This window comes from Phocoena phocoena, chromosome 20, assembly GCF_963924675.1.
Source record: "Phocoena phocoena chromosome 20, mPhoPho1.1, whole genome shotgun sequence".
Taxonomy (NCBI): Eukaryota; Metazoa; Chordata; class Mammalia; order Artiodactyla; family Phocoenidae; genus Phocoena; species Phocoena phocoena.
Window position 1 is genome coordinate 13,461,622 of NC_089238.1, and position 25,696 is coordinate 13,487,317.

Genomic DNA, 25,696 nt, shown 5'->3' on the forward strand with positions numbered 1-25,696 from the left:
CCTCCCGACACTTGATATTTCTCTCTCCCCTGCTCACGTTTTCTCTTCCTTAACGCTCGTCACTAGCTAATACACCACATATTTTACTTGTTTATTATCCATCCTCCCAACTAGAATGTCAGCTTCACAAGGACAAGGATTTTTGACTCTCAATCACTGTCATACCCCTACTGCCTTGGATGGGTCCTGACACATAGTAGATGCTCAAAAACATTTGTTAAATAAATAATACTATAATGGTAGATAACTGTTAGAGAGTGCTTACTGCTTTGTAAATGCTTTCGTGAGTTAACTTGTTTAATCCTCAGAACAACTGTGTGAAATTGTTTCTATTATATTCATTCTACAAATGAGGAGATGGAGGCCTGGAGAATTTAAGCCACTTGTCCAAGGCCACAGAGCAAGAGAGTGGGGCCGGGAGTAGGGGCGGGGAGTTGAATCTAAGTTGCTGAGCTCCAGAGCCCATGCCTTTCACTGCTACACACAGAAGCAGGGAGCACAGAGGGCCAAGAAACGTGCCAAGCCCACGTGGCTGGGGAGGGTGGGTGTGGATTTTCACTCAGCCCTGTGAGCGAGTGACTGGGTCCTGTCCCTTTGCTGCAAATTATTCCCCTTCTGATTCAGTTCTGGACCATGCACAATGGCACCCATAGAGTGGGACCCAAATCAGCAGGTGCCCCAAGGGGCCAGGTATGGGCCAGGCCTTCTCCCTCCACACCTTCTCCAGATCCTGCTCCTGCAACGCCAAGGCCAGCTCGTTGTTGTCGATGACGGAGGCAGCTGCCACGTCCAGGGGCGTGGAGCCCTGCATGCCTGTGGGGGTGAGAGGCGGTGAAAATGCTCTTCGGAGGTGCCTAGCTGACTGTCTCACTTTTGCTTGCCTCACCTCCTCCAGGAAGCCCTCCTTGACCACCCCTTTTCCAGCCTGGGTCAGGTGCCTCCTCTGACTGTGCTTCTCCATCCCAGGCCTGACCAGTCCAGGCTGACACTGTCTGGGATGGGTTTGTCTACCCCACTCCACTGTGAACCCCATTTGGGCCAGGGCCAGGGCTGTCTGGGTATCCCCAGCACTGCTCATTACAGGTCCAGATCCAGGGTGAGTTAAGAGTGAGTATTTGTTAAATGACTAAGTGAGCCAGCAGAGAGTGGGGCCAGCCTGGGTGGACCGCCACGAGTGGGCTCGGGGTTCCTCACCCAGGCCGATGCCGCTGTTCTCTAGCAGGTAGCTCAGGTGGTCAAACATGGAGCGCTGGTTCTGCCGGCTGATGCGGCAGAAGTAGCAGAGGAAGCGGCAGCAGCTGGTCACCATCTTGGGGAAGCGGATCTCCTGGGCAAGCAGGGTGGGCTGGTGGTCAGTGCCTGCCCTCCGGGGCCCCCTCCCCTGAGCTCCCCGGCCCACGCAGCCCCCTTACCTTGGATTCGCCACCCCCAAGGACATTCACCATGACCTCCATGACTGTCTCATGCATGCCCAGCGCCCGCATCAGGTTCGGGTGTTGGTAGAAGACTTTGTTGTTCATGATGTTCCTGTGGACAGGTAGAGTGCACGGAGGCAAGTCTAGGGAGAGCCTCCAGACCCTTGCAGGAGCCATCACCACCACTGTGGTAAAAGTTAACATCTACTGAACTCCTAGTCTGTGCCCGGCACCGCTCCCTTTACAGATCTGAACTCATTCAATCCTTATGTCCACTCTGGGAGGCGGGAACTAGAATTGTCCCTCTCTCACAGACAAGGAAACCAGAGGATCCAAGGCAGGCTCCCCTGGGGCGGAGATCTCTATCACGTTGCATGTTGTAACCCCAAGTGCCTAGAAAGGGCCTGGCACGCAGCAGGTGCTCAGCAGATGTTTGCTGAGTGAATGAATGAATGAGGCTCACTGGGCACTGAGTGCTCACGACTATTGTTATCGTTATTATTACCGTTATTACCGCTACATGAGCTCACTGAAGCCGCACCACAACTCTTCAAGATAAGCGTGGCTCTTCCCCAGTTTAGAGATGAAGAAACCGAAGTTCAAAGAGGGTAAATCTTGAGCCAAGAGTCACAGGTGAGTAGGAGCTGTTACCCAGGGGTGGGTGGAGAGGTAACGGGGCGGGGGGTGGACATTACCTAGGGAGATGGGCTAGCTGCTCATCAGGGAGGAGCACACCCCCCTGAGGATGGGGCAGAAGTGGGGAAGGACACATTATTGCATCCAGACAAGCTTGAGCCGGAAGGTCTCCCCTCCCTTCCCCGGGGACTGCAGCGTCAGGGGAGGGGCGGGGCCTCACCCAATGCTCTGGATCATGAGGTTTTCCTCCTGGAGGCCCATCTGCACGATGAGCAGGGACCGGATCTGGCCAAGGCACTCAAGCAGGCTCATGGTGTCCTCCACGGAGGAGGGTGAGATAGTATAGGCCCGGGGCAGGGCACGCAGCAGCTCCCCAAGCCCATCGTACTGCCGGTGCAGGAGGCTGAACATGGCCCGTACCAGCTCGGGGCTCTGCACGAAGTCCTCTTGGGCCCAACGCACCACTGTGTGGGACACCAGCTCCTGCAGCGACTCTGGGAAGGGGACACAAGGGTAGGAGCACTCTTCCTGGCCAGGGCCTTGAGCGAAAACGGTACAGAGGGCGCCCCTCTTTCCAGACGGCTTCTCAGTTACTAACCACCCACCCCCCGCCCTCCCCCTGCCAGGAGGGGGCAGATTCTGGCAGATTTTGTTCTGTGGCTCTAGGAGTCTCTCTATCCTCTTCACCCTATACCCAGACCGTAAGTGTCCCCCTAAAAGCTTTAAGAGGAAAAAGCATTTGTATCACTGCAAAGTACCAAGGCATTATTCTGAGCACCTTTGAAAGTGCAAGTGGTAATTCCAATTGTTCTGTAAAAACACTGCTGATTTTTCATCATGGGAGACAACAGACACAAAGAAAAACTGTGAAGACTTTGGTGTCATCTGAAAATTATGTCAAAAATGAACTCTTTTATTTTCCCTGGCGATGTCCCCAGGACTCTCTTCTCCTATATCCAGCATCCATTTCTCTCCCTGTCTCTCTTTCTCTCCCAATACTTTTTCTTCCCAGGATTTCTGGGAGAGAAGACAGATGTCTCCTGTGTCTCAGGGTCAGGAGAAACCTTCCTGCACTGGCACTGAATGATGGTGTCAGTTCATGACCTGTGACATGTCCTACCTTCCTTCCGTCTGCTCTACACGATCTGGACCCATCACTTCTGACTTCATATTCTGTACCTCTCCTCCGGCTCACTCTGCTCCAGCCACACTGGTCTCTAAACGCACCAAGCATCTTCCTGCCTCAGGGCCTTTGCACTGGCTGTTCCCTCTGTACCAATCATCTTTCCCCAGATCTTTGCATACCTCACTCCCCCACTCCAACCTCTCCATCTTTGTCCCCCTCTCTCCTCTCACTCAGCTTTAGTTTTCTTCTTAATATGTGTGGCCATCTGACATTATGGTACCAATCATCTTTCCCCAGATCTTTGCATACCTCACTCCCCCACTCCAACCTCTCCATCTTTGTCCCTCTCTCTCCTCTCACTCAGCTTTAGTTTTCTTCTTAATATGTGTGGCCATCTGACATTATGGTACATGTATATTGGTATCTTTTGTAATATTCTAAACTCCTTGAAGGCAGGGGCTTTGACTCTTCCCCCTATTACATTCCCTGGCCCTACCAACAGTGCCTGGCCCGGAGTTGGCCCAATAAAATTTCTTGAATGTTATAGAATAAACCCTCCACCAATGTTAGGGACTCTGTCCTTGTTATATGGTGTTAATATATAGTTTGCCTAATGACCCACGGGCCCAACATTTATCATGACTGCTTTCCTAACCCCTCAGCATAGGAATCATTTCACCAAGAAATAAGGGAAAAACAAAGAAAAGCCACAAGTACGTGGAAGCCATGGTGGTGCAGGAGTTGCCCCATCCCAAGGTTGGATGTATGCCTCTGCTCTGGCAGCCACGCACCACACTGTTCCAACACACACACCGTGCAGCCCCAACTTTGGGGCCACGCCTCCAGCATGCCTCCCCTCTCACCCCTCTCTCCACTCCTCCTCTCTCATTAATACCCATCCACCCGTCCCTTGGGCTACTCCTGGTGGCCTTTCTTGGACCCAGAAACTCCCCAAGCGCAGGGCTGCTTGGCCCACCCCTGTGCCATCCCTGGTGGCCCCAGTCCTCACGGGGTTTGTGCTCCTCAGCAGGTGGCTCCTCCTCCGGTTTCTCCTCCTTCTTCTTCAGCAGCCGTACCTTCTCCAACAGGCTCATCAGGCGGCTGCCCAGGGTGGCTTCTTCCTCTGGTTCTTCCTCCTCCCCCGCCAGCTGAATTCCTGGAGGTGGTCAAGAAGAGAGAACGTGTCATTCATCTGTTTGCTTATGAATCTGCTCTATCATTTACTTCGTTACTCATTCATGTGTCCACTCACTCATTTCTCATTCATGTGTGCATTCATGGGGGTTTCCATTTGTTTCTTTATATGTTCATGTTTGTTCATTTATTCATTCCTTGGATCATTTGTCTTTTAAATCAACTATTGCAAGTATCTTCAAAGAACTAAAGGAAATCAAGTCTAAAGTATTAAAGAGAATTATGATGACAATGGCTCATCAAACAGAGAATATTAATAGAGGTAGATAATATACAAAATAACCATATAGAGTTGAAAAGTACAAAGACTGAAATTTAAAAAACACTAGAGGGGTACAACAGCATACTTGAGCTGGTAGGAGAAAGAATCAATGAACTTGAAGGTAGAACAACAGAGGTTATCCAGTCTGAAGAAAAACTAACAGAGCCTCAGAGACCTGTGGGACACCATCTAGTGTACCAACAGATGCATAATGGGAGTCCTAGAAGGAGAGATGAGAAAGGAGCAGAAAAATATTTGGAAAAATAATGGCCTCAAAGTCCCAAATTTGATGAAAAATATTAATCTACACATCCAAGAAACTAGGTGGCCTAGTGGTTAGGGTTCCTGGCTTTCACTGCCGTGGCCTGGGTTCGATCCCTTGTTGGGGAACTGAGATCCCACAAACCTCATGGTGTGGCAAAAAACAAAAAGAGCTCAAGTAGGATAAATTCATTGAGCTCCACACCTAGGTAGATCATACTCAAACCGCCTAAAGGCAAAGGTAAAGAGAAATCTTGAAAGCCAGCCAGGGAAAAACGACTCACCACATATAAGAAAATCTCAGTAAGATTATCAGCTAACTTACGAGAAAAAATAGAGGTCAGCCATCCATCCCTCCAGCCATCCTTCTTTTCATTCATCCAACCAGTCAGCCGTCTCTTCACGCATTTCTTTATTCGGCCATCCTTCTCTCCATCACTTCACACACTCTTCCATCCAGCTATAGCCTATGGCCACGTGTCCACGTATACATCCACCCAAATACCCATAAAAACATATCCTTCCACTCGTCATCTACCTGTTCACTGACATGCTCATTCATTCAGTCACTCATTCATTTTACCAACAGTCACTGCACAAATACTGTAGATATTTAAGATCAGGAAATCTTAGGAAACTTCGAGACAGGTCTCAAGAGCAAGTTCGGGAGGAGGATTCTCTGATCTCCTCTCTTACCACAGTGTGTCAGCAGGTCTTGGTGAAATTCGAGCAAATCCTGTCGGATCTCTTCAGGGACAGGACACTCTTCCTCGTCGTCAGCATCTTTGAAGTGCAACAGCATGTTGATCTAGGGGAAGGTCAAAGACTAGAATGAGGGTCAGAGACCCCAGAGCAGGAACTCTGAAGTCAAGGATCAAAGACCCTATCGTGAGTTCTTGTCTAAGGTCATTAGCGAAGAATATCTGGGCGACTAAAGGTTCGAAAGGAGTGAGGGTCAGTCTGCGGTGACTCAGAAGTCTGGTTCAGAGAGAGGTAGAAGAGTAACAGCTAAGTATATGGATAGGGTCAGAGGTCAAGCTCAGATTTAGAGGTTAAGTGAGCATCGTCAGTGATCGGAGTAAGGGGAGAGGTAGAGGTTGGGTTTAGACAGCAAGGCCAGCTGGGGTCAGGGGTCAGAGGACCTGCTCCTGGGGTGGGGAGCGGAACTCGCGAGTGCGTCGGGCAGTCTCTGCTGCGGTCATGGTGAAGGCTTTCACGAGGATGCTGTAGCGGTCCCTCTGGTTGGCCTGGAGCTTGTCCACGTAGCGCTCTGCAAAGGCTGCAAGAGACTCTACACGGTGCTGCAGCTCTTGGTCACAGAAATACTCCAGCAGGTGACACATCTGGGGGATGACAGCCATGCAGTAGGAGGGATGGTGGTGAGACCATCAGGACTTCCTTGAAACTTTTCTTGCTTTCTCTCCCCACTCCGTAGCCCTGCTCTGGTCGAGCCACCACTGTCTCCCGCCTGGATCCTCAAGCCGGCCATCTCCACGGTCTCATCCCTCTAATTCACCTCCCACGTGGAAACCAGATAGCTCATTCAAAGCCAGCAGCACTCCACCGCTTTATGCCCTTCCACAGCTCCCCAGTGCCTTGGGACAAAGTCCAGACTCAAGCCCCACCAGACCCTGTGTGTACTAGCCCGGAGGGATGGAGGCTGGGAAACAGGAAGAATCAGCCCACCTGTAACTTAACAGACTCCGGCAGCTTCATCTGTAGCAGCCCCTCCTCCAAGTCTTCTTCTTTGTCCCCTTCTGCCGCCTCCTCTTCCTCTTGTTCTGCATCTTCCTTCTCCTGTGCCTCTTCCTCCTCGTCCTCCTCCTTCTCCTCCTCGTCCTCCTCGTCCTCCTCGTCCTCTTCTTCCTCAGTGAATACTTCAGGCTCAATCATCTTCAAGATCTGTTTCACATCCTCATCGCCAAAGATACCCATCACCTATGGGACAAAGCCCGGTTCTGTCACTGTGGCCTGCAAGGCTTCCATAATCAAGACCCAGCCTCACTCCCCAGATCTGTTTCTCCCGCACAGGCCAGATTCATTCCTGCACTGGCTGTATATGGCTCCTCTTACAAGCAGGAAAGGCACACACACCCCACGCCCTGCCATCCATCCTCCTTAAGATCCCCCCAGATCCACACCCTGTGTCCCACGTACATGGGCCAGACTACATAGCCAAACACGAGCACCTCTCCCTTCACAAGTGTCCGTTTTCCCAAGCTTGAGCATTTGTTACTCTGTAACAGGACACACCCTACACCTGAGGCCCTCATAGCTCCCAGCATATGCTAGCTCTCAGTCAACATAATGAAGATGCTATCAGATGGAAGGAGAGTAGGTAGATAAAAGGGAAAAATAGTGGGGAAAGAGCGAGAGATGAATGAACAGGCGGAGGACTGGGTGACTGGGTGGATGAATTAATAAATGGAATAGTAGAGGTTTGATGGGGAGATGGATGGATGGGTGGATGATGAACTGAGAGATGAAGGTGAAGGTGGAAGAAGAGATGGTGGGTAGATGGATGACAGGATAAATGATGTATAGATAGGTGGGTGGATAGATGGTTTGACAGATGCATAAGTAAGTAAATGAGTAGATGGGCAAATAGATAAATGGGTAAATAACCAGGCACTGGGGTAGGATGGATATGTGGATGGGTGGATAGGTTTGTGTATGAAAAATTGGATGGATGGATGGATATATGGATGAGTCATTAGATGGTTATGTGAATGAAAGGGTACATGAAATGAAGAAGGGGTAGAAGGATGGAGAATGGGTGAATTAAAGGGTGTAGATGGTTGGATGGATTTGTGGGTACGTGGATGGGTCTTAATATATATGGATAGAGAGATGCATGGATTGATGGACAGATAGGTGGAAGATGGAGAAATGGATGAATCTGTGGATGGGTGGATGAGTGGATGCACAGGTGGAAGGAGGTTGATGGTTGAATGCATGAAGGGAAAGATAGATTAATAAATAAATGGGTAGGGGGATGGATGAATAGATGAAATGGTGGATGTAATGATGTGTGAATGAATGGACAACTAGATTGAAAGTTAGATGGATACATGTATGTATGGATGGATAATTGGGTGGAGACTGGAAGGATAAATAGATGAGGAACATTTGGATGGAAAGATGGGGGTATGTTTGAATGAATAGGTGGATGGATGGAAAGGTTGGTGGAGGATGGATGAATGACGGTTGGTTGGATGGATGAATGGAAAGAAGGAAGTGATTACTGAACAGATGAATAGATGGCAGACGAATGGATGGAAGGAAAAGTGAATGAGTAGATGACAGAAGGATAAGTTGGAAGGTGAAGGGTATATGGACAGAGAGATGAATGGGTAGTTGGATGTATAAATGGGAGGGGAACATATGGAGGTATGTATGTACAGATGGATGGATGATTTGGAATGTGAAAGAACAGGCCAGAGGGAAGCAGGAGGAAGCCATTACCAGCAGGGTGGACACAAGCTTGAGCACGGGCACAAACTGGAACTCCACGGAGCCCCCGACAGGGTCGCGTGCGTGCTGCCCACCGTCTCGCACTGCCTCCCCCAGCATTCTTAGTGCTTTGTCCCGAAGAGCCTCCAGAGGGATGCTGGGGCTGAGACGGGATGGAGCTTCTGCCGCCCCAGCAGCTGGCAGGGCAGCCACAAAACAGGGAGCTAAGAAATGGTGCGGAGGCCGCAGCGAGGTGGTGACGCCGACACCAGGAAGGCTGTAGCGGCGGGGACCATTATCTGCCCTTTTTCCAGGCGGGAAGAGGGTGATGGCACGGGTCTCAGGAGTGAGGGGCACAATGTACTCAGAGAGCATGGAGCGGCGGCTGCGGCAGGCACTTTCGAGATGGATGCTGATGAGGAGGTCGTAGTAGCCTGCACGCAGGGGGCCGGGCAGGTGTGCGTCTTCCAGGGCGTGCAGCAGCTGTGCCTGGTCCACGTGGCTGCACAGAGCGTGTGCCACACGGTTGTTGCCCAGGGCGCACACAGCGCAGTAGAGGCGGAGGGTGTGCGAGTGGAAGCGCTGCAGGTCCAAGCGCTCCGACAGCTCCAGGATGTCCATGCATCTGCAGTGGAGATGGGCCACATTCAGGGACTCAGCAGGCAGAGGAGGTGGGAGACAGAGACACAGACCACAGAGAGGCAAAGAGGTGCTCAGGGGAGTGTTGGTGGCCCCAGCAGCGAATCCCAGTGTTCTGCTGGGTCAAGGTGCTGTGAGGTCTGTGGAGCTGAGTCTAGAAGTCTTTTAATGGTTCTGGAAGTCCCTCAGTGGTCTGAGGGCTCCCTGACATATATCTGGGATCCATGGGATGGTCTGGTACTCTGGGGATCTAAGAGTCCATGGGAAATATCTGGTGACCCTGAGATGTATCTAGGATCCTAGGTTGGGTCTGAATCCCCCTCTGGCAGGTCTGAGTACCCTGGTTATATTTGAGCACCACCAGAATGTAAACTCCGCCAGTACAGGACATTTCTGCCTCTTTTGTTTGTTTGTTTGCTATATTCCCAGCACCTAAAAAGGACTTAGCGGGCTTCCCTGGTGGCGCAGTGGTTAAGAATCCACCTGCCAGTACAGGGGACATGGGTTGGAGCCCTGGTCCGGGAAGATCCCACATGCCGCAGAACAACTAAGTGAGTTGTTCTGAGTCTCACAACTACCCAGTCTCACAACTACCCAGACTGTGCTCTAGAGCCCGCGAGCCACAACTACTGAGCCTGCATGCCGCAACTACTGAAGCCCACGCGCCTATAACCCGTGCTCCGCAACAAGAGAAGCCACCGCAATGAGAAGCCTGGGCACTGCAACGAAGAGTCGCCCCCGCTCGCTGCAACTACAGAAAGCCCACGTGCAGCAACGAAGACTCAACACAGCCAAAAATAAATAAATAAAGGACTTAGCAAATAGTATGTGCTCAATAAATATTTGTTGTAGGAACAAATGAATAAATGGGTACGTCTGAGGCCCCTGGGGATGTGTCTGAGTCCTCCTGGGCAGGTCTGAGTCTCCTGAGTTATACAAGAGCATTACTAGAATGTCCGTTCACAAGAGTTTGGTGTCTCCAGGCTAGAATTCTGCTGTCACACAGGAAGAGCTCAGAGCTATTTGTCGAATCAGTGAATAAAGGAAAGATGAAGCATCTTCCTCGGGTGAGTCTGGGATCCTGGCCACATTTAGAGTCCTTAAAAGCTTTCCTGTCATCCATGTGAATACTCTTTAGCCCGGTGTGCCTGGGTCCCCTGGAGCGGGTTAGATATCTCCAAGGGATACCTCTAAAGTCTCCTGGGTATGTCCAAGAGAACCTGGGGTGCCTCCAGGCCTCTCTGAATAATGTGCAAGACTCTCTGAGGTGCACTTGAAGCCCCTGGGATGCTGTGTGGTCTCCTTGATGTGGATCTGGACTCCCTGCGATGGGTTTGGAGCCCCGTAGGTGAGTCTGGAGTCCACTGGGGTGTTAGCTGGGGATGACTGGGCTGAGTCTGGGTCCCCTGAGGTGGGTCTGAGACTGCTGAAAGGGATTTAGAGCCCCCTGGAGTGTTATCTGGGGATGGTAAGGGAGGTCCGGGGCTCCCTGGGGTGTTGTCTGGAGTCCCGGGGTAGTGGGGAGGGGCACCGGGTGGGATCCAGACCCCAGAGCGCTTGCAGTATCCGCCCCACCCCTGGGCGCCGGGGCTGTCCCTGACCGGTTCTCCTCGGGGATGTGCAGCGCCATCATGGTCAGCGGCTCCTGGCACTGCACGGACCAGCCCAGCCGCTCGCCCGCACGCCGCGTGTCCACCTGCAGGAAGCGGTTGGGCATGCGGCTCCACGACACGGGCATGAGCATCTGAACCTCGAGCCGCGGCGGGCACTGTGGGCTGGGGTTCTTGCGCTCGCTCAGAAACATGGCGGCCGACAGCGGCATGATGTTCTGGGGACACAGGGGTATGCACGTATCAGGACCCCCCACCCTTTCCCTCTCGCCACTCTGTTTCCAGGAAGACCTCCCGGATTTCTCCCCCCACTTCAGCCGCTCTGCCAGCCTGACCTCCCACACCTCTGTCCTCAGCCTGCCCCCATTAGCGCCCCACCACTGCAACCTGACCTTCTGCTTCCCCAGCTCAAACTGGATGACGTTCTGGTGTGTCGGCAGGACAAAGACGGCAGGAAACAGCTTTGTATTGGGTTCCACCTGGAAAGGGAGAAGAGGGCAGGGTGAGGAAGGAGATGAACTGGAGGTGGTACTGACTCTGGACCCCCAACTCGGGAGCCAGCTGCCCCAGCCTGATGCTGTTGGTGTCTACAGATCCAAACTCAGGCACTGGAGGCTCCGCAAGAGCCCTGAAGTGGCTCACGGGCTGCACCTCCTCTGATCCAATGAGGCCAACCTCCTCCACCTCCCCCAGGGCAACCTGTGGTCTGGGTCTTTGCGCACGTTGTGCCCACCCCCACCCACGAATGCCATTCCTGTTTCTCTCCCAAGCACTTATTTATTCTTCAAAGTTCAAAAAGCATCCTCTGACTGCCTTTCCCTGCAGCCCCTCTGATCTTTGAAGAGAAACCCACCCAGGCTCTAACACAACAAACACCACTATCTGGGAAGCAGTCTTGTCAAACCTGAACCTAATCCAATCTAATCTGGACCCATCTCCCAGTTTACAAGAAAATACAGGGGACAGAGGAAAATCTTTAAATGACACCTCAGGTGTGCATCAGCCAGATTCAGCCTGTGGGAAACGAGGCCAGCACTCTTCAGATGGTAGCATGCACACGAATGCCCTGAGATTTATTTTAAAAATCAGATTCTGGGGCTTCCCTGGTGGCGCAGTGGTTGAGAATCTGCCTGCTAATGCAGGGGACACGGGTTCGAGCCCCGGTCTGGGAGGATCCCAGATGCCGCGGAGCAACTAGGCCCGTGAGCCACAACTGCTGAGCCTGCGCATCTGGAGCCTGTGTTCCGCAGCAAGAGAGGCCGCGATAGTGAGAGGCCTGCGCACCGCGATGAAGAGTGGCCCCCTCTCGCCGCAACTGGAGAAAGCCCTCGCACAGAAACGGAGACCCAACACAGCCATAAATAAATAAATAAATAATAAAAAAAACTGAGCTAAAATTCAAGCCCTCTTAAAAAAAAAAAATCAGATTCTGATTGGGCAGGTCTGGGTAAGAGCCTGAGATTCTGCATTTCTAACAGGCTCCCAGGTGATGCAGAACCTGCTGGTCCAGGGACCACACTTTGAGGAGCAAAGTTCTACCAGACAGACAGCTGATTTCTTCAGTGAATACATTTCAAAGGGGAAAAAAAGAAAAAAAATGGAAGGGAAATCTACATATGAAAAGAGACTGAAGGGACTTAGCAACCAACCAAAACATATCTCCTTATTTAGATTCTGATTCAAACAAACAGTAAAAAGACATTTTGGAGACAACCAGAGAAGTTTGACCATGGGCTGGATATTTGGTGATATCTAAGAATTCTTGGGGTTTTTTTAAGACAACAGTGGTATTGTGGCTATGTTTTTTAAAAGAATCCTCATCTTTTAGAGATACATACTGAAAAGAGACAAACTATCGTATATCTGAGACAAACCATACTCCAGTGGGTGTGGATAAAGATGAACCAAGGTTAGCCGTGAGTGGGTACTAGTTGGAGCTGTGTAATGGAGACATGGAGGTTCATTATGCTGTTCTATTTTTGTGTATTTAAAAATTTTTCCATTTAAAATAAAGTTTTATAAAATAAATAAAGTTAGATGGATTAATGGATGGATAGCAGATTCGTGGTAGTAGGTATATGGGCATTCATGATACAATTCCTTCAATTTTGCTGTATGCTTGAAATCTTTCATAATAAAGTGATGAAAAGGAAAATCCTACCTTAGAATTTTGGCCCATCCCAGGATGTGCCCTGATTGGTGAAAAGGTGGCGACTGGTATCACCCAGCCCAAGAGGGATATGGACCTCTCTCCAAGGTCAAGGCTCTGTTCTGTCTCCCTCTTTCTGGATGTCAGTTCGAGGAATGGTGCACCTAGGTGGTCTCCCAGGAACCTCCCAGCTCTGGCCTGTCCTGAGGCTGTTTTATCCTGTCTCTCTGGGGTCTGCCCTCAGAGGGTGTCTGGGAGGGGTCCCGGGATGCTGAGACACGAGGACGCTATTGCTAGGTTGCTGAATGAGGGCTGGGCTTACCTGGAAAAAGGTGTTGCTCTCTTTGCCGTTGGCGGTAAAGGTCATTAGGCCAGTGGCCAAGTCCACCAGGCAGCCAATGATGAGGTCCGTGTGGCTGATCCGGCCCTGCTGCCCGGGGCTCACGAAGTCTCCACCCCACACCATGTAGCAGTTGCTGCACTTGAGGCTAGAGGACACAGGAGTGATCAGTGCCCGGATCGTCAGCCGAGGCGCTCTGGACCCTGGACACCCCCTTCCCTGAGCTCCCGGAATACCATGACTCAGAGCCCCACCCCCAAACGCCCGCCACCTGCAGACCTGAGTGCTGAAACCCCTCACCCCAGACCCTGAGCCCCTCGGGGCTAGAATTCTTAGAAGCTGGTGGGGGGAAGGAGGGGTTCCAGAACGAGGAGAAGGAGAAGCGGAGCAGGACGAGAGGATAGAAAAAGGAGGTAAACTAGAAAGAGGACGGCAAGATGGAAGAGGAGGAGAAAATGGAAAAGAAATGGACGAAGAAGAGGAGGGAAAACACAGAGCAGGATCCATGGGAGGAAGACAAGCAGGAAGAGAGGAGGGGCTTCCCTGGTGGCGCAGTGGTTGAGAGTCCACCTGCCAATGCAGGGGACATGGGTTCATGCCCCGGTCCGGGAAGATCCCACATGCCGCGGACCGGCTGCGTCTGCGCGTCCGGAGCCTGTGCTCCACAACGGGAGAGGCCCCAGCAGTGAGAGGTCCGCGTACCGCAAAAAAAAAAAAGAGAGGAGGAAAGGAGGAGGAGGTGCCCAGCGCTGACCTCCGGTCTCCAACGGCCCCCGCCCCTGCCCGCACCTGCTGTGGATGTTGCCTTGCTCATCCCCCATGGTCACCGTCACCACCCGGACCTTGCTGAGGTCGAAGTTCATGTCGTGCTGATGGTAGTCGGGGGTGACCCAGCCCACCCACACGCAGCTGGGCTCCTGGCCGGCGAAGACCCTCACAGAGTAATAGTACTGAAGAGGCAAAGGGGGGACCGGTGGTCAGTGGGCTTCCCTGAGACTCTGAGTTGACTTCTCTGGATTCTCAGTGTTCTCTGGGATTTTAACAAGAAGTTGCTGGATTTGAGACCCCCTGGGTCTGTGTCCTTCTGTTTCTGTATTTACTGATGTATTCCTAGATTCGGGAATCCTTTGGGACTGTTTTGTGATACACCCAAATTTGGGTCCCTCCCCAGGTTATACAGCAATGTTATAAATAAATAATAGCTCACAAATGAACTCACTTCAATCCTTACATCAAGCGGATACACTTTTTATCTCCATTTTACTGATGGGGAAACCATAGCGCTTCCACAGCAGAGAAGACATAGAGCCGTGAAGTGACGCCCAGGTAGCCCGTGATCCTAACCACTAGGCTGCTTGTCTCAGAAAATATTCCAGATTTGGTGAATCCCCAAACTGTATTGGAATACTTGTGAATTCTGGTTCCCAGGAATATACTAGAATAGCTACTAAGTTTGGGGTGTTGAGTTTATATGGGTGAACCCAAACGTTGGGGTGCCAAGTCTCTGTTGGTTTATCCCTGGGATTTGGGGGGCCCTGGGAGTTCTATCAGTGTGCCCCATGGCTTCATTGTGTTCCCTGCAATTTTTAGGCCCCTTAGCTATATGGATTTAGGGGTTCAAAGGGTTAAATTGATGTGCACTGTATTTTGTGGTCTCCTGTATATATCGCGGTGTCCCCAGATAAGGGCAATTACTGGGGATTACAGCATGAAATTTGGAAATCTGGAGGGGAAGGCCTGAAGTTGAGGGTCCCCGGTTCCCACCGTGGTGGTATTGAGGATGATCTCAGGGTCATCACGGTCGTCAGCAGGCACCACCTCGCGAGGGAGTCGGGGCAGAGTGGGGGTGGCTGGTGGCTGGGTCATCATGGCGGCCTTCTTGGCCTTGAACAAGAACCTGGTGGTGGAGAGGAGAGGCTGTCATGAGACTCACTCTCAAGCCCAGCTCCCCAGCCCTCTCCATCACAACGTTCGTGCCTCCACATCCATCCTAAATAAACCTCGTTTCTAATACCCAAGGCCTCGCCTCTAGAGGGATGAAATTCCCAACTGCACCAGCATAGCCCACCGTGGAGGAGCTGTGTGCTTTCAAATTCCGGGTTACCCAGATTTAAAGGTGCCTCCGGGAACATGGAGGTTCCCTTGGGGAGCACACAATGGTCCCCTAAGTCACCATGTCTCATATGGGTGCTAAAGGCATTTGGGAAAGGACAATTCTTCATTGGGCACTGCCTTGTGCATTGAAGACATGTAGAATCCCTGGAGTCCCCAGCATGCAGTACCTCCCCCCAAAACTGTGATAACTAAAAATCTCCCATCATTTCCAAACATCCCCTCAAGAGACACAGAACTAAATCCCACTGAAAACTACTGCCACAGTAGGGGAAAAGCAGATTTAGTTTCATTTCACATTGAATGCCCTTTGAGGGTCTCCCCTGAAGTTAGTTTTTTGGGGGTACATTTGAGACACAGGAGTGACCCCAATTTAGAAGACCAATGATATTCACTGGGATACCTTGGGGTACAGTCAACTTTCCCAAGATTCTGAGGTCCCCTTTAGTGTTCACAGATAATGAAGTCCACTGGATGAAAAGCTTTGGTACCCCAAGGACCGTGGAGCTCTCCATAGATATAGTGGGGCATCCCGATTTTACATTCTCAGGGAAATTAGAGCAGCCCAGGGAAATAATAGCGTTCACTCGAGACATAACAGGATCCCTCAGTAATCTGACCCCACTTAGCATATATGGGCCCACTTTGGGATACAGTGGGATTTCTCAAGTTACTGAGGTTGCCTAATTGGGGGTCCCAGGACAGCCCCCCAAACCCCACCCTGCCCCACCCTTGACTCACCCTCTCTTCTTGTTCTTCTCCGTGGTAGCATCCTTCTCATTCTCTGCCCGGGGAGGCTGGGCCTCTACCCCAGCCTGGGCGGTGCCCCCGGATGACCCTTCCTTGGCAGTTCCTTCTTTGCCCCCCTCAGCCTCGCCCCAGTGCCCAGCTGAGCGGCGCAGGTTTTCATAGTCGGGATCAGGCTCCGCTGCCCGGGCCTCATCCTCAGCGGGAGGCTGCAGGCCAGGGGGTGCCAGAGGGGTGGCCCCTGCGGTGCAGCGGAAGTGCTGGTGGAACTGGACCGGAAGGCTCAGCCGGAGAAAGAGCATCTCCACCAGACTGTTCTGGGAGCCCCACGTGCGGTGGGTCAGGCGCAGGCAGGGGGGTGTGTCCACGGTGCCGTCCACACGAGTCACCTGTGGGGGTGAGGCAGGAAGCACTGAGCCAGGAGGGTGAGCTAGGCCATTGGTCCTAAACCTTATTACACACAGAGTCACCACTAGGCCTTAGAGCACCGTGTGAGAATTAGCCAAAGACTCACTCCTCCGAGCGTACGAACTCCCATGGGACACACAGCTTGGCCGTGGGGTGCATTCAGCCTTCTGTCTACCTTTGTCTGGACACCTTTGTAGAGTGGGCAGCCCTGATCAGACACTGGAATCACCTGGGGAGCTTTCAAAACCTTCCTGCGCACACGGCTCACTCCAGACCAGGTCATCCACCCATCCACCCATTCATTCTTCCATCCTTCCACCCACCAATCCATCCATCCATCCATTTACCCATCCATCCATCTAACACTACACAAATATTTACTGAGCACCTACTGTGTGCCAGGCACTGTTCCAAGTGCTGGGAACACATCAGTGAACAGAACAAGGCCTCTGCCCTCCTGCTCTCTTGGGGAGAGCAGCCCAGAAGGGTCAGATTTTTTTAAAGGCTCCCCAGAGGAATTTCTGTTAGACTTGTTGGTTGTGGAAATATAACACTCAGAAGAATGCACACATCATAAGTGCACAGCACAATGAGGTTTTGGAGGGACCACGCCTATGTACCCAGCACTCAGATGGAGAAATGGAACACCACCAGTCCCCCTGGGGGTCCCCTCAGTGCCCGTTTAGTCACTACACTCAAAGATAGTGAGGGATTCTGATGAGGGAAATGCACCGACCTGGCCTAAATAAAGGGCAGGAGCTGAGAGAGGGACAGGTGCCCGGCCTGTGCGCTCCAAAGACAGACTCTCAAGTTTTCTGGAGACTCCATTGACAACTGGAGCAGTTCCCTTTCTTTGATGCCCTACCTCAAGGTGACCTCCTCAAGGACCAATTGCCAAGAGAGACCTCTGTGCTCTTCACCAGCCAATGAATTCACCCCAAAACCGTGCAACCAAGACTGTCTGCAGGGTCTTTTTCTCCCCTCTCTCCCACCTCTCTTATAAATCCTGTTCTACCTCTGCTCCTTGGCAAGCCTACTGACCATCTCCTTCCTGTGATATGTATGCAAAGTAACTTAATGTCTGATTATTCGTTCACAGTTAACGCCCTTCTGACTTAGCACATCACAGGTTAGCTTTGCCCATTCTTGAACTTTCTGTGAATGGGATCCTACAGTATGTGCTCTTTTGTGTCCGGCTTCTTTCATTCAACATTATGTCTGAGAGACTCGTCCATGTGGTTGTGGGTAGGTTAGTTTATTCATTTTCACTGCTGTCTAGCATGCTGTTATTTGGGTTGAGAACACCATCTGGCAGTGGCAGGGATAGGGAGGTTCACGTCTTCCCCACCATCCTCTCCCGCCCCAGGCACCTCTCTGGTCTTTGCGCTCCCATTCTCGCCTCCTCCAATCCACTGTCAATAGAGACCGTTCCAAAACTCAGATCTAGACTGGACATTCCCCGGTTTAAAACCCTTCCATTTTTACCTAGCCTTAAAATGCCTTCCCACAAATTATTTATTAATTATAAAGAGAAAAATAGTAACTTGATGGTGGAGAAACTTGGCAGACTCCACTATAACCAAACAGTCAAAGTTAATGTAATCAGTAATAAGACATAATGACATGATGTGCCGCCCTGATATTCTGCATCAAGAAGAACACAACCTCTTTGCTATGGTATTCGTGCCAAATACATGAGGAATATTCTGCAAAATAACTGGTCTGTACTCTTCAAAAATGTCAGCATCATGACAGACAAACACTCAGAAATATTCTACATTGAAGACTAAAGAGACATAACAACTAACTGCAATGTGTAACTGCGGATTGGATTTTGGACCAGAAAAATAAAAAGGAGACATCATTGCCACGATTAACGAAATTTGAATATGGGTTGTAAATTAGGTAACAGTATGTATCAATGTAAAATTCCCTGATTTTCATAACTGCAGCTCTGTAAGAGCACAGCCTGTTCTGAAGAAATGCACATTGAAATATTTAGGGATAAAGAGGCATGATGTCTCCAACTTACCTAAATAATTCAGAAAAGAGAAAGAGAGAGAGAATGTGAGAGAGAAGGAGATCTGAACGATGCCTAGGATGGGAAAACTGAGGCTCAGGAGGAGACAGTCACAGGCCCAGGTCATACAGCAGGTAAAAGGCCAACTCCAGGTCTGATTCTAAAGTACCAGCTGAAGCTTAGCCACGTGGAATTCAAGTTCTTCCCAGGTTGAGAAAAAGACTGTATCACTTTGATTTATTGTCAGAATCTGACCCTGAGTTTAACCTTGGGAAAGAAAGGCACTAGGGTCTAAAAATTAGGATACCAGATTAATGACGAGTTACTAAAAATAAACAAACCCATGGGAATTCCCTGGCAGTCCAGTGGTTAGCACTCCTTGCTCTCACTGCCAAGGACCCGGGGAACTAAGATCCCACAAGCTTGCTGCCGTGCTTTGTGGCCGGCAATAAATAAATAAACAAACAAACCCCCAAAATACCACCACAGGTAACAGTTAGTAAGGAAGGTGCCGAAATGTACCCAGTGATTTATATTTCTTTAAACCTTGTTGTAGGATTAGATAGTTATAAGGGCTGGAAATGTCCACTGGGGTCACTTAATCCAGCTTCTCTTTTCTCCCTTCCCCCATTTTGTAGGCACGGTACCTGGAGCCCAGAAAGGTGTAGTTTGCCAAGGTTATACCCTACAAGGCAGCCCTGGGAGCCCATGATCCTGACACCCACTTCTACACGGTTTGTGGGCTAACAAAGAAGCCAAAGAGAAGCTTGGGGAAGAGAACTGTGGGGAGAATGAGGTTTGGAAGCAGATCAGAGCGTGCTGAGTGGGGTCGGTCCTCACCTCATAGTGGGGATGCTCAGGGGGCGTGGCCTGAAACTGGGGAAGGCTCTTGCTGAACCAGGTAGTGACCGGGCGCTGCATGTTGATGGCAAATGGCTCAAAACCTTCCTGGAGGCCACAGATGGTAAAGAACCGCAGGGAGCTCACATCCTGGCCCAGGTTCAGGTGACCCACCTGGCCAGGTCCCAAGCTGCAGACGGGCAGGAAGCCTAGTGGGAGGGGATAGATGGGCAGGGGTGAGGATAGATGGGCAGGGCAGGGGCAGCCATGGGGAAGGAGGTACTGTGGAAAGTAGGGTCAGGTGAGATGGAAGAAAACCAGAAAGGGGCCACAAGGCCAGCCCTCACCATCCCCAATCTCAATATCCCGGAAGGCTGTTTCAGAGCCTGAATCGGACATGAGGACCTCGCCGTTGAGGGTGAAGATAATGGTGTTCTCTGTGAGGTCGATCATGCAGCCCACGACATCACCTGACTGCCAGGGACGCCCAAACGGTTCACTGCCCAAGTGCCAGCGCTGACCCTGTGAGGGCGCAACGGGAGACGTGGTGCAGGAGAGACACACAGAGGAACGGGGAGGTACAGAAGCAACGGGAGACGTGGTGCAGGACAGACACACAGAGGAATGGGGAGATACAGAAGCAACGGGGGACGTGGTGCAGGAGAGACACACAGAGGAACGGGGAGATACAGAAGCAACGGGAGACGTGGTGCAGGGGAGACACACAGAGGAACGGGGAGATACAGAAGCAACGGGAGACGTGGTGCAGGGGAGACACACAGAGGAACGGGGAGATACAGAAGCAAGGGGAGACGTAAAGATACAAGTGTCAGCTCCAGGGCATGTGGGACAGAAGAGGGCTCACCCCCACGGTGGCCCCCATCTCACCCCACGTTTGCATCCATGATCCTTAAAGGATAAGCTTTCAGGCTTTCCCCTCCCACTAATCTCTGTATCTCATCCCTTCTGCCTGGGTTCTCTATTGTTTCCATGACTGGGGCTGGGGTTATACAGACCACCAAAGTGCTAGTGGAGGGTTGGGGACAGCAGCAAGTAGAGGGATGGAAAGGAAAAACTAACCTGTCAATGTCCCCCATATGGACCCAAATATACCCATATGCCCCCGGAATAGATAAATGGATAATGAGATGGATGGATAGGAAGCAGGGTATATGGCTGGATGGAAGAACGAAATGAAAGCTGAGAGTCTACCTGGGTTGATGCAGGGAGGGAAGAAAGTGTAGACAGACACATAGGTAGATGGATGGGTGGATGGATAAATAGATGATGTACTTATGCATTAAATTATTGGATAGATGAATGGATAAATGAAATCACAAATTGACTGAACAGGTGAATTGAGGAACTAACAACTACATGAATAGATGGCAACGTGGATGACTAAATGATTCTTTGGACAGATGAGAAGGATGGATGAATGGACAGACAGATGGTTGGATAGAGAGATGGATGATGGATGGACATATGCGTGGACAGAGAGAGGGAAGGATACATGGAAGAATGGGTAGATGAGTGGGAAGGTAGAGTCAGAGATGGGCGGACAGAGTGAGGCACAGGTAGAGGCAGGGCTGGAGTGTATGAGCTGTGGGAAGGACCACAGAGTCTGGTAGAGTGGAGCCCAGGGAGCTACCCACGCGGTGCCCATTGAAGACATAGGCCAGCTCATCAGCTCCCAGCTCCACGTCAGGCCGCAGCTCAGGCCTCGCCCAGCCCACTCGCATCTCGCCGGTGGTGACTGCCTCAAACTCGAAGTACCAGCGGCCGCTCTGCACCACATAGGATTTCTCTGCCCTGAAGATGCGCACCCGGTCCCAGCGAGACTGGCTCTCCACATGACCTACAAATGGGGCCGGGCAGAGTCAGAGAGGCTGGGTTGGTGGGAGAGACCAGGAAAGGTAAGGGCTTTGCGGGGCTGGGAGGAAAGGGACAATTCTTGGTGTTAGGGAAGACCTGGGGAATCTCAGAGAGGCAGGAGGGACCTACTGAGACTTCTCCTCCATCCCTTTGCAGTCAGAGCTTCACAGAGGAACTAGTGACAGAGGCATTGAGGAAGAAAGTCGGGTCAGTCACAGTCATGGTCTGGGGTGAAGGGTCAAGATTAAGGTCAATGGTAAGAATCAAGGGTTGAGAGTAAGATCAGGAAGAGAGAGTCAGGGTCAGGGAGGGGATAGAAATTGCGGCTGGGGTCAGGGGTTAAGAAATTGAAAGTTGAGGACCACAGTCAGGGTTGAGGGTTGAGGCTGGGATTGGGGGCTCAGTGATAGGTCAGGAGTCAAGTTAGGAGTAGGGATTAGAGGCTCTTTAAGTCCTTGGTTGGGTGGCTCCATGTTATAGCTATAGTCCAGAGGTTAGGAGTTAGGGGTCGTAGCTGGGGGTCAGGAATTGGAGTCAGGGTCAGGGTTAGCGCTCACTGGTTCCTGGTCTGGCTGTTCAGTGTTGTAGCCGTAGCCCAGGCAGGGCTTGAGTCAGGTCAAGGTCAGTGGTCAAGATCAGGTTCAGGGTCAGGGACAGAGTGTCAGGGCTGGGGGGGAGAGGGTCAGTGCTGTAGATGTAGCCCATTGAGAGGCGAGTTGGGTCAGAGATCAGGAGTCAAGGGCCGGGGTTAGGGTCAGGGTAGGACTCAGGGTCAGGGGCCTGTGGTCAGCACTCACTGGGCTCCTGGTCCGGCGGCTCAATGTTGTAGCCGTAGCCCAGCAGGGTGCGCACGGCCTGGCAGAGGCTGTCCCGGTTGCTGCGCTTGGTGGCCTCGTCCAGCAGGCGGTAGGGCACAAGGCGAGGGTTCCGGCGTGCAGGGATGTCCTGCACAGAGCTGTAGGTCCAGCCCTGGGCCACTCTGTCTCGTGCCCACACATTGTGTCCGTTCTCCGCCAGCCGGTCCACCAGCATCGTCTGCGCGGGCGTCAGTCTCACGTGGCTCAGGTCCAGAGGCGCTGGCTTGTACCCATTGCTCATCATGTACCTGCGGGTGTGGCGGGGTTCGGTGGGACAAGACCCTCACCTCCACTTCTAGGCTCTGTGCTATGGGCTCCCTGACTTCTGACCCTTGTCCTTCAGATTCCATGATCTTTAGCCTTGAGCTTTGAAATTTCTGACCTTTGGTCTCTGACATCAGGGTTCTACGACTCCCTTAAATAAGCTTTGATATACTTGACTTCTGACCCCAGGATCCTGTGACCGTAGCAAGGGCTTTGACTTCACTGACCTCTGGCCTCTGTGACCCCTTCTTCATCTTGATTTTGGGAGCCTCATTTCTCACGCTGGAACTCTCTGACCCCTCACTTCTAACTTTGAGGCTTCTTACCTCTGATCCCAGGACCCTATCATTCTAAACTCCTGGCTTTGGAGTCCTTGACCTTTGAACCTTGGCATCTATCCCCAGGACCTCTGATCTCTCATCTATAATTTTAGGATCCCTTACTTACAACTCTAACAATTTCTCACCTCTTTCCATTGACCCCTCACCTCTAACTCAGAGATATTACCTCTGTTCTCTCATTTTCCCGGACTCCATGGCAGACTCTGACCCTGGGTCCGACTCACTCCCACTCTCACTCTAGAATGCCTAACTCCGCATTCCTGACACCTCCCCAGGACACTCACCACTGACTCCAGAGCCCCGACCCCTGGTCCTATGACCTCCACCCTAACCCACAGCCCCTTGGTTTCTGACCTCAGCCTCCTCCCACTGGCCCTCAGTTGCTCCAGCCCTCACCACGGCATCCCCGGCCCCCTACTCTCTTCCCCAGGTGGGGCCCGGGCCGCCCACACTCACGTCTTTGGGAGTTTTGTCTTCTTCAGGTTGTCTTCCGCCTTCTCGTCCGCCATGCCCACGTGGCAGCCCAGCGCCAGCAGCGTCCTGGGGCGGGGGGTGGAGGCAGGGGGACAGGGTCACCCCACGTGGCCTCCCTGCCGCTGGCATCCTCTCCCCACAGCCCAGCTCCCCTCATCCCCCAGCCCGTCAGTTCTGTCTCTGGGTCACTAGCTCTCTCCACCTCTCTTGTTCTGGTTTTCTGGGCGTCTGTCCCGTCTCTCTTGGTCTTGGTGTCTGTGTCTCTCTGGCTCCTGACTCTCCCTGTTTCTCTGTCGCTGTATCTCTTTGACTGTGCTTGTCTTTTCCTGTCTGCTTCTTTCCTTGTCTCTTTCTCTCTCTTTCACCTGCTGAGCATCTCTTTTTTTTTTTTTTTGCGGTACGCGGGCCTCCTCTCACTGTTGTGGCCTCTCCCGCTGTGGAGCACAGGCTTCGGACATGCAGGCTCAGCGGCCATGGCTCACGGGCTCAGCCGCTCCGCAGCATGTGGGATCTTCCCGGACCGGGGCACGAACCCGTGTCCCCTGCATCGGCAGGCGGACTCTCAACCACTGCGCCACCAGGGAAGCCCTGAGCATCTCTCTTTATGCCTCTGTCTCTTACTTGCCCCCTGTCAGTTTCAGCCTCACAATCCCAGTCTCCCTCTCTCTCTCTGCCTCCCTTTTGTCTCTCCCTCTCTGTCTCTCTCAGTCTCGGTCTCGCTCCCCCTGTCTCTCCTTGCCCCCCGCCCAGCGGTCAGGCCCGGGCCCCTGCTCCCTGGTCCGCCCCTCACTTGAGCGTCTCCCCCGACATCTGCAGGTTGTAATTCCTCTCAGGCTCCGGTAGGCTGTGGAAGTCCACGAGACACGGGTGCAGCCTCTTATTGTCATCCCGAACCTGGAGAAACTCCAGAGTCAACTCCTCGGTTCCCCTTCCCTCCCCAGCACTCCCAGACTGTGACCCCTGGCCTCCCCAACCCGTTCTGCCACCCAAGGAGCCCCTTCCCAAAGTCGCTTCCCCCAGCCCCCAGCCCCTCCCAGTTAGTGAGCAGTTGTCACTCCACCACAGCCAGCCTAGCCTCTCCCCCCGCCCGCCCCGCGCTGCAGGCAGCCCCCTCACCGGGCCGTAGGTCCAGCCCTGCTCAATGCGAGTCAGCGCCCAGAGTTCATGGATGTTCTCCGCCAGCTTCTCCCGAATACCCTCCAGATGGGGAGGCAGGACAATCTGGGGGCAGGTGACATTTGTGAGGTCCCTGCATCCCCTCCAGTCTGCGTCATGACCCCTCTTCCCGAGAACACGTGCGAGCCCTGAGCAGTTCCCCAGAGAGCTTTGACCTTTCCTACTGCCGAGCCTTGCTCCCCATCACCTCACCCTGCCTCCAGGGTTGACGTCCAGCTGCGTAAGGACTTAGCATCCTCAGAATTAAGGAACTATCTGGGAATGGGTCTGTCTCCCCCTGTGGACTGCGAGCTCCGTGAAGGCAGGGCTGGGGCTGTCTCTGTCTCCAGCATTTTCCCAGCCCTGTCCAGCCCAGAAGGGGATGCTTGTGAAATGTTTGCTCAATGAATGGATGAGTCTCTTTCCTTCTCTGTACAATGAGAATCAGAACGATATTAACTCATGACACTTACTTTATAAGGGTTCAGTGAAATCATTTACATAAACTACTAAATGCTATATACAGTGGACCCTCAAACAATGTGAGCTTGAACTGCGCGGATTTTTTTTCAATAAACATAAATAGTACCTGTATTTTCATTTTACAGATCTTTAAGTTAACTAAGTGTGGGGAAAAGCTTGTGTTTGATTAGAGATCACAAGATGCGGAATCAAAAGAACTAGGGCTTGAGTCCTGATTCTATCCAAACTATTTTAGCTTCCTGCCCTAGGGTGTGTCGTTTACCAATTCCTTTGTTTTTAAGACAGAGAGAGCAGTGCTGGGACTTGCGACTGTGCCCCTAACCCTCCCGCATAGTTTCTTTAAATGCGTGGCACGTGGTAGGTGCCTAGTCATGTTTAGATTGTTGCTGTTCTGCAGGCAGAGATAATGATGGTTGGACCAGGGTGGGATGTGAGGGGGGAGAAGGGATTGGGAGAGGTGGAGTGGACAACCCCTGAGGCTGCCAGGTGGGTGGGGGAGGGGAAGGGAGCCATCCAGGAGGAGGCCCAGGGCTCTGGCCTGGCTACAGGGGGATGGCAAGGTCACCCCTGCAATAACATTACTACTACCAATGATGACAGTAACTCTACTGAGTACTGACTGTTTCCTCAGGCCCATGCTAAGCGCTTCACACATATTAATTCATCTAACCTTCACAACAATGCTAGAGGGAGGTTCTCTCGTTCCCCCGTTTTCCTCACAGGTCAGGGAACTGAGGCACAGAGAAGTGAAGCCGCATGCCCGCGGTGACATGCTGAAAGTCAAACCCTTGTGACCAGCCTCTTAAACAGGACTTATACTCCCTCCTATAGGGACACGCCTGGAGGAAAGGTGGGGAGCTCAGATTGGGATAGGAGTGAGAGAGGCGTGGAATAGAAAAGATGCCCAACAAATTGTGGTGGGTAAGATCACAGGCACAGGCTTTGGGATCAGACTGCCTGGGCTCAAATGCTGTGTGACGTGCACAGGCTGCTTAACCTCTCTGGGCCTCACTTTCCTCAGCTGTATATTGGGGG

At 52.0% G+C, this 25,696-nt stretch overlaps 1 protein-coding gene across 2 annotated transcripts in view; it reads right to left on the bottom strand.

The window, feature by feature from the left end:
* The window catches only part of RYR1 (ryanodine receptor 1), a 117,694-nt gene that overhangs the window by 69,882 nt on the left and 22,116 nt on the right, over window positions 1-25,696 (bottom strand). For both annotated transcript variants that reach the window (XM_065899310.1, XM_065899309.1), the window contains exons 21-42: window positions 24,140-24,244; window positions 23,814-23,917; window positions 23,006-23,089; window positions 21,885-22,192; window positions 20,868-21,070; window positions 19,560-19,734; window positions 19,213-19,421; window positions 15,939-16,333; window positions 14,850-14,982; window positions 13,875-14,035; window positions 13,068-13,233; window positions 10,989-11,075; window positions 10,588-10,814; window positions 8,360-8,972; window positions 6,581-6,832; window positions 6,037-6,237; window positions 5,591-5,702; window positions 4,187-4,333; window positions 2,272-2,545; window positions 1,413-1,527; window positions 1,195-1,327; window positions 719-813 (exon numbers count right to left, since the gene is read on the bottom strand). In XM_065899310.1, the coding sequence (XP_065755382.1) occupies window positions 719-813; window positions 1,195-1,327; window positions 1,413-1,527; window positions 2,272-2,545; window positions 4,187-4,333; window positions 5,591-5,702; window positions 6,037-6,237; window positions 6,581-6,832; window positions 8,360-8,972; window positions 10,588-10,814; window positions 10,989-11,075; window positions 13,068-13,233; window positions 13,875-14,035; window positions 14,850-14,982; window positions 15,939-16,333; window positions 19,213-19,421; window positions 19,560-19,734; window positions 20,868-21,070; window positions 21,885-22,192; window positions 23,006-23,089; window positions 23,814-23,917; window positions 24,140-24,244 (4,299 nt within the window). The remainder of the gene's footprint in view (window positions 1-718; window positions 814-1,194; window positions 1,328-1,412; window positions 1,528-2,271; window positions 2,546-4,186; window positions 4,334-5,590; window positions 5,703-6,036; window positions 6,238-6,580; window positions 6,833-8,359; window positions 8,973-10,587; window positions 10,815-10,988; window positions 11,076-13,067; window positions 13,234-13,874; window positions 14,036-14,849; window positions 14,983-15,938; window positions 16,334-19,212; window positions 19,422-19,559; window positions 19,735-20,867; window positions 21,071-21,884; window positions 22,193-23,005; window positions 23,090-23,813; window positions 23,918-24,139; window positions 24,245-25,696) is intronic.